This window comes from Arachis hypogaea, chromosome 7 (genome assembly GCF_003086295.3).
Source record: "Arachis hypogaea cultivar Tifrunner chromosome 7, arahy.Tifrunner.gnm2.J5K5, whole genome shotgun sequence".
In the NCBI taxonomy this organism is placed as follows: domain Eukaryota; kingdom Viridiplantae; phylum Streptophyta; class Magnoliopsida; order Fabales; family Fabaceae; genus Arachis; species Arachis hypogaea.
This window is the reverse complement of record NC_092042.1, coordinates 75,690,352-75,699,430: the sequence shown is the minus strand read 5'-3', so window position 1 is coordinate 75,699,430 and position 9,079 is coordinate 75,690,352. Positions and strand designations below refer to the sequence as shown.

Sequence of the window (9,079 nt, the reverse complement as noted above, 5' to 3'; positions counted from 1 at the left end):
CCCATAAACCCACAATTATACTAACATATTACTACTAATAATATATTTGTTTATCAACCTCATCACGTGAGTTGTATTATAGTATCCTTGCAGATAGACCGAGCCAAGACAGATTTTGTCTTTTTAGTAGAACACTTGTGGCTTAGTTATAGCGTACACCGAATTTCTACACATGTAAAAAAGGGGTGAAAAAAATTAGATAATGTCCAGTGGAGTTTCACTCTTTATTGTTCTCTCTCTTATTTAATTTTGATCCCACTTATAAAATTAAAGGTGAGAAATTACACTTTATTTTTTCAAGTGTTAGAAGAAAAAAAGATCTATTTCCATAAAAAGTAACCCTTTCTACACCAAAAATTCACCGTTTTTTTTTATTTATGTTTGTTTTGTTTTTACGATAATAATAAAAAATTAAGAATATCCCTATGGCAATTTGACTAGTGTAAATTAAATAAAAATAAATCAAAAAGAAATTAAAAATGATAATTATTTTTAATTAATATGAATTCTTTTGTATCTTAAAATTTTATAGAAATTAATTTTTTAATGAATGGAAAAATAGTGATATGTAGTTTAGTGGGTGCATGGCGTGTAATCCATATATGTGGATCAGTCATAGTCAGTAACCTAAAAAATGCAGGTTACGTTTTGGTTGAGATAGAAAAAATCAAAAGCTGCAACAAAGAAAAAACAAAGATTGCGTTTGTCAAGGAGAGAGATTCAAGCCTCGAAACGTGTCCCTTTATAAAGACAGACACTTGTTGTGTTGACCGTTTGGAACTCAACAAACACAGGTTGCTTTATTAGTCGGCAGACTTAAATCGCAGGTTGCGATTGTCAGATGTGATGCTGCATGCGTGACATGTGTCGAGGGAGGATGTTTATATGCCTTTATAATGAAAAATACAAGAGGGGAGACAACAAAAAGGGCCCAAAAAAATGTGAGGGTGGTGCCAAGAGGAGTTGGAGAAAGAGTGGGAGGAAGAAGAAGAAGAATAGAAGATTTAGGATTTAAAATAGTTCAAAAAAAAAAATGGTTCGTAATTTTACGTTACCTGAAAAATATATTATTGAATATTTGGATATTTTTAATTGGTAAATTTTTTTTTAATTTTATGATGAATGAATATATTTATTTGTATTTTATTTATTTTTGTTTGAACTAGTAATTTTATTTTTATTTTCATTATTATTATTATTATTATTATTATTATTATTATTGTATTATTATTATTATTATTATTTTATAATACTGTTTATGATAATGATAATAATTTATTATTTATATATAATAATTTATTATTATCTTTTAATAATTTATTATTATTTTTCTTGATAATAATATGGTTTAAGAAATTCTATATCATGTTCTTATTAATAAAACATGTTAATAACTGTCATAATTATTTATTAATATTTTATTAAAAAAAGTATTTTTTTAAAAAAATACGGATGAGATTATTATTATTATTATTATTATTATTATTATTATTTTATAATACTGTTTATGATAATGATAATAATTTATTATTTATATATAATAATTTATTATTATCTTTTAATAATTTATTATTATTTTTCATGATAATAATATGGTTTAAGAAATTTTTTATCTTGTTCTTATTAATAAAACATGTTAATAACTGTTATAATTATTTATTAATATTTTATTAACAAAGTATTTTTTTTTAAAAAATACGGATGAGATTATTATTATTATTATTATTATTATTATTATTATTATTATTATTATTATTATTAGTAGTAGTAGTAGTAGTAGCTTAGTAGAAATATTATTATTATTATTATTATTATTATTATTATTATTATTATTAACCGTATTATTATTATTATTATTATTATTATTATTATTATTATTATTATTATTATTATTATTATTATTATTATTATTATTAGTAGTAGTAGTAGTAGTAGTAATAGTTATTATTATTATTATTATTATTATTGTGTTAGTTGTTGTTAACAGTTAAGAAGTAATATCAATAAATATTTTTTTGTAGGTGATCAAAAATTTATTGCCTAGAAAACTTGATCCGCTGGATAGTCGGATACCTTAAACGAGAGAGCTGTGGCGATACTAGTATTAATTGGGTTTCAACACGTTTCGGGCGAAATGAGAGGCCATTCTACACTATTAAGTGTCTTGGTGGAACGATGGAGGCAAAAAACCTACACGTTTCACCTTTCAGTGAGCGAAATGACGGTGACGCTGGAAGACGTGATACATATACTTGGCCTCCAGGTTAATGAAGATCTCGTCACGGGTAGATCGGATAGCAGTCATCAGTTTTTTGTGGAGAATTGCATCGCTTGTTTTGGTCAGCAGCCGAGTCCGGACGATCACGTCTTAGGTAAGGTAAAACTTGCATGGCCCGGCGTTGCAGAGACACTAAACCGTGTGACACGCAGGAGTCTATTGAGCGGTACGTTAGGGCTCACATTTTCTGCGTGCTTGGTACAATGGTGTTTTCAGATAAGTCTACCACGTCTGTTGGGGGCAGCTAGTCTAGCACATCTATACAGATCGTTGTGTCGTGCATCACGGTACAACTGTAAAGAGATGAATGTGCCACTCATTCTATTTTTTGTTTGGGCGTGGGAGCGTATGCCGTTCATAGCTCTTATTTCGCGCAATGAGCTCTTCGATGATGGTGTTCCACTTACACGATGGTATTGTTTATTATTATTATTGTTGTTGTTGTTGTTATTGTTGTTGTTGTTGTTGTTTTTGTTGTAATCATCCTACTCGTGATTAGGTGGAGTCATTGGCGCTGGCATGCAAGATATACACGGAGGTCTGCGGCACAGTTTAAGCGAGGACTCGATGACATGGGAGTTAACGATGTAAGTTTTAACCATTTATGTTAGGGTGCTTATTTAGAATAATAATGTTAGACCCGATGTGCCTGATGCATAATATGTGTCATGCTCTTGGTGAGACCATGCACCGTTACTGCAAGCTATTGCTACGTCGATGGAGTTATAGCGGTCAGAAATGATGCCAACGCTATCAATGGTAACAACATATCTACTCAAATTGGTTAGGAAAAACTCTCACGTGTCTCCTGTCTCACCCTCGACTATCGCAAAAGCAATAGGCACAATGTTTTTATTTTCATCTTGTGCTACTGCCACTAGAAGTGCACTTTTATATTTTCCGTACAAGTGTGTGCTATCAACCTGCACCAATAGCTTGCAGTGTCTGAATGCTACAATACATGGATAGAAGCTCCAAAAAACATGATGGAGAACTCTTACATCTTGAACCTCCTCACTCTCATGGTAAACGAAGAGCGTTTTGATTTGAACACGAGACTTTGGCATCTTCGCAGTCATTGCCTTCAACCATACTGGCAGAATCTGATAAGAAACTTCCCAATCATAAAAAAATTTTGCGACAAATTTCTGCTTTGTCAACCAAGTCTTGTGGTAACTAACATTGTAATTGAACCTGGATTGAGATTCTGCAATAATAGACTTCACCTTGATCGACGGGTCTGCTTCGACCAACGGCCTAATAGCATCTGCAATTGTATCTGAGTCCAACTTGGCATGATCTTGTGAAATAGTATCCATTGTGCACGTCTATTGCCATTGTATCTCCTGATCTCATAACAAGCTTTCTTTCGAATCAAGCTAGCTCGGATAAGCCAATTACAACCTACACCATAACCCTTGCATTTCGCATAGAATGTCTGCAGCTCAGACTCATACACAGTATAATCAACTCCTCTAGAGATAGTGTAGCTTTTGATTGTAGATATCACCGACTCTCTAGAACCAATTCCATTCCGACACTAAACTCACCATCTTCCGCCGCAACGTTGCCTTCACCTACGACATGCGCTCCACCATCAGTCAGAGAAGGCAAATAAAATACACACTAGTGGTAACTTGAATTAATAATCATAACATACCCACATTCGGATACTCAGTAAATTCCGAGGCATGCATGACTTTGAGATCTAGAATTTGCATAAAAGACGAAACGCCAAAGGGGTGCTGACTTACAATCGTTTGCCCCTCATTTTGTACCACTGGATTGCTTGCCAAGTCTCTTTCATCGTTTTCATCATCAAATTCATAATTGGCTTCAAATTCTTCTTCACTGTCATTGTTATCTTCTTCCCAATCTATATCCCCAAGCTCATCAACATTGACCTCCTCACCGACTGCGTCCAACCCCGAATGCTATTCAAACTCAACGTATAGCTCTATCATCGGGACGTGAAATTGGAATTGTTGATGAATATAGAACATCTGCCGCATACTTGCATCGTCATTGATGGGCATTATTTGAAACTTTATCAGGCCACCAAATACTTATATAGGATTCCTGTATAAAATTTTGCTCACCCTTTTCGAAATGTGACTTTGTATGTTATCACAAAGACCATCTTGTAACTCTACAAAACTCATGGTGCATGGAATAGCAAATGAAAAGGACATTCACAAACAAAAGTCACTCCATCATGTGTGTTTGGTATAATTTTACCATTATAATACACCATCAAATTTGCAATACCTTCCATAACTTCAACCTCACATAATTTGACTTTTTTGACACAACTAACTGCCAAAAAAATTCACTACTATGACATATATGCAAGAAAGAGGATTAGCAGGAGTAGAAGTAAAATAAAGAACTTTGAATGAATCCCACTTTGTATTTATAGGCAACACTCTTACTTAAAATATTTTTTCCTTCACAAAATACAACCTACGATTTATGCTTTCAAAAAAAAATCTGACACTTTAAAAGTGTAATCTGCATTTTGTGGCCTTCAAAAAAATCTGACAACAAAAAACACAAACTGCGTTTTGTTTTTTTTTTAAATTCAAATCAATAAACACAGGCTACGTTTTGGGCCAAAGAGAAATAAAAAAAAATTAAAAACCCTTAAAAACATCAAACGCAGGTTGCGTTTGTCTAATTTCATAAAAAAAAATTGATAAAATGCAGGTTTCGTTTTATGCTTACAGTAAAAAAATTTTCATTTGTTCATTTTATTGCATTACACAAAAAAAATTTTCATATGAAAAAAAATTAGCCAAAATTTTAATTTAAAATAAGAATATTCAGAAAATTATTTACTATTTGTGTATTAAAAGGCAAAATATCATTATTAATTAATTTACTCCTATATTTAGTTAATATATAATAATAATAAATATAAGATTAATTAACATCGTAAGTGTGTCATGCTTTAATTAAGAGATCTTGATTTCGAATCTGAAAGTTAATAAAATTATATTTTCATAGATATATAAATATATATAATAAAAGATATTTAAAAAAATTGTAGAAATATTGTGTGTATGTGCCGTGTCACTTTGGGAGCTCCTCTATCCAATGTGAATGATGATGAAGCATGAATCTTGGTCTTACTATAGTTTGAGAGGTAACATATTGGGATTCATGAAGTTTGCACTCTCCTTTCTTATTCTATACTCTTGCTTTTTTAAACTTTTCACGTTCTAACTTCTCATTTTCTCTCGCATTGCGAATGCCATTGCGTGCACTTATGAAGGATAGACCTTAAGACCACCCTAAGCATTTTAAACAAGGAAAAAAACACTTACGAAGGATATAAACCTTGCAGAAATAGAAAATTACAAGGCAATTGTTTCGATTGAGGAAATAAAATTATCATACAAGGTGGCTGTTGCAGGTTTGCAAGATTATTCTTCTGTGCAAGTAATCTTTGTGGTGCTGCATTTTAGCAAAATTATTCGTAGGCCCAAGCATCTGGAAACGTTAAATCTTGGTTGAATTTGACTGATAAAATTGCAAGTGACTTGCTTGTAGAAGGATCGACTTTTGTTGTTGCTGTCACTGCTGCTCTGTCTCCTTAGATTGCATCTGGAGATTTTGCGTCAAGTGTAGTTGTTGAATCTGTTGGCCCTGGTACACAGATTCATGCAGAATTCGCAATTGTTACTTGCATGCACTTTATATCTGGAAAACCATGCAAGAAATGCATTTTGCATATTGTGAACAAAATAAATGAAGTAATCGGCAAGATACTTAGTTACTTACTAAAAGACCAACATAAGGTGATTTAAGCAAGCTTCTGAATACTTAAACAAACTTTGATCAAATATCAGAATTCTATCACAGGCCATTTAGTTCAAACCATTGGGCAATCCTCCAAAGTTCTTGTTATCTATCTGGACCACAAACAGGACCATGTTTTCTTAATGTTTCCGTTCTGAAAAGGAAAGGAAAAAAAACAGAGTAAATAATTAGATTAAAGTGACTGATATTTTAAGATCACAAAGGAGATCAGAGAACATGATTACTAAAATATCAATGAAACATGCTCGTCCACTATAGACTAGGAGCAGCACTAGCTTGCTAAAACTCATACAGAGATGATGATGATGATGATAATGATGAATAAATTGATAACATAGTTACTGTCCACAGTCAGTATGGGTTACTAAATATAGAATATTATTATGTCGGAACTCTAAAGAGATGAAGAGTTGATTGTACATTATATTATGAATTATGATGTATCAAAAGGGAATTCTATTTTGTTATTGCTACACAGTTTTTGCTAGAAGAGAACATATTTTTAGGCAAAGAGAAGAAAAATACAAAGGGAATGGAGGATAATAAATCCTCCTCAGAATTAAAGATAAGTAAAAAAGCACAAGGAGCAAAATAAATGGATGTAACAAACTACCAAAACAGTAAACATTAAAACAGTAACGATGTTGAGTTTGAGAAAATAAAAACAATAATTTAATGATGATTGAACATTATAATTTTGGACCAAAAGTCAAATTGTGTGTATAATTTGTTTGAGTTTTGCTAGATAGACAATGACTTTTGTAAACAATATGAATAATGAGTTCTAGAAATGACCCAATAAAAGAAAAATATTAAACAATGTGAACAATGAATATATCATATGTTCAATTTATTAGGTATGTAGATGCTTATTCTAATATTAAGATTTAAGTGAGTAATTTGGAGATGTAGTGTGTTTTATTTGAATTGGACCAATTTTAGGGCATATTATTTATGTTGTTTAAGAAAGTCATTGGTTACCTAGTATAACCCGTAAGTAAAAAAATACTCCACCCCAAATTACTTCATAAACCTTAACATTAGGATAACAATTTGCACATCTAGTGAATTAAATATTCAGCCATGATTAACTGTGCATGAGTAAATCGAATAAAAAAATAATTATCCAATTAAAAATAATGAACATAATCATTTGTATACATATTGAATTGAACATTCGATATATCCATTATTCACATTATTTAATATTCTCATTGTCTACCTATACTTTTTCAATTTATTTTGCTAGTGTGCAGGCCAAAATAAAATAATATTGCAACAAACAAACCAACAACGAACAATATATTCTTTTGTAACTCATAACAATTGTTGTTGATCACTAACCAAGATAAAAAGATACAACACTCTCTTCTGGTCTATTACCAAACAGCTGAACTCTCCTTCTCTCTTCTCAACCCACATAATTAATTCCAAAAGTAAGCAAAAAAGAAAGTTCAGATTAAAATTCAAATAAAAAAAGGTGATTATAAAATCAAGTAACAAAAATAAAAGAAGAAAAAAAGTCAAAGATTAAGGCACAAAGTAAAAAATCAAATCAAAGTTGAATCAAAAGAAAATCAAAACAATATTTTTATCTTTGTATTTCCATTGTAACTTATTGAAGATGTCTTCTTCCTACATGCACCATTTGAGGGTATGTTGGAGAAAATAAAGACTGTGAATTTATGCTATAAATCAAAAGTCAAGAACAAAACATAGAACCAAATAATTGATTAATGGCTCAAATTCTTGAAGCAAAACAAAAAAAAGAAAGAAACAACTAAATAAGGATGCATGTCAACCTTAATCATTGTTACTGTCCCATTTTTTCTCTTCACTATGGCTCTGTTATTTGGATCTTATGCATTATTGCAGACGATTGCTTAGATCGTGATGAGTGGATAATTTATACGCTTTTTGGCATTATTTTTAGGTAGTTTTTAGTAGGATCTAGCTACTTTTAAAGATGTTTTTATTAGTTTTTATGCAAAATTCATATTTCTAGACTTTACTATGAGTTTGTGTGTTTTTCTATAATTTTAGGTATTTTCTGGCTGAAATTGAGGGACCTGAGTAAAAATCTGATTCAGGGTGAAAAAGGACTACTGATGTTGTTGGATTCTGACCTCCCTACACTCGAAATGGATTTTCTGGAGCTACAGAACTTCAAATGGTGCGCTCTCAATGGCGTTGGAAAATAGACATCTAGAGCTTTCCAGCAATATATAATAGTTCATACTTTGTTCGAGATTAGACGATGCAAACTGGCGTTCAACGCCAGTCCCATGCTGCATTCTGGAGTAAAACGCCAGAAACACGTCACAAACCAGAGTTAAACGCCAAAAACACGTTACAACTTGGCGTTTAACTCCAAGAGAAGTCTCTGCACGTGTAAAGCTCAAGCGCAGCCCAAGCACACATCAAGTGGGCCCTGGAAGTAGATTTCTGCATCAAATTACTTACTTCTGTAAACCCTAGTAGCTAGTTTAGTATAAATAGAACTTTTTACTATTGTACTAGTGTCAGGTCTTGGATTGTCTAGTCTTTTACCATTCGATTTTAGACCTTCATGGGGCTGGCCATTCGGCCATGCTTGGACCATCACTTATGTATTTTCAACGGTGGAGTTTCTACACACCATAGATTAAGGGTATGGAGCTCTGCTGTACCTCGAGTATTAATGGAATTACTACTATTTTCTATTCAATTCAGCTTATTCTTATTCTAAGATATTCATTGCACTTCAACATGATGAATGTGATGATCCGTGACACTCATCATCATTCTCACCTATGAGCGTGTGACTGACAACCACTTCCGTTCTAACTTAGAACGAGCGAATATCTCTTGGATTCCTTAACCAGAATCTTCGTGGTATAAGCTAGAATTATTGGCGGCCATTCTTGAGAATCCGGAAAGTCTAAACCTTGTCTGTGGTATTCCGAGTAGGATTCAGGGATTGAATGACTGTGACGAGTT

At 32.1% G+C, this 9,079-nt stretch overlaps 1 protein-coding gene across 1 annotated transcript; it reads right to left on the bottom strand.

Moving 5' to 3' along the window:
• Positions 1-3,075: 3,075 nt before the first annotated feature.
• LOC112701613 (uncharacterized) lies at positions 3,076-3,597 on the bottom strand. The gene has a single exon (XM_025752353.1). It carries the CDS (start codon positions 3,595-3,597, stop codon positions 3,076-3,078), a length of 522 nt encoding a protein of 173 aa, XP_025608138.1.
• Between the last annotated feature and the right edge of the window lie 5,482 nt (positions 3,598-9,079).

Coding starts and splice junctions, on each gene's coding strand:
- LOC112701613 (XM_025752353.1), bottom strand. CDS start 3,597: ATGGATACTATTTCACAAGATCATGCCAAGTTGGACTCAGATACAATT.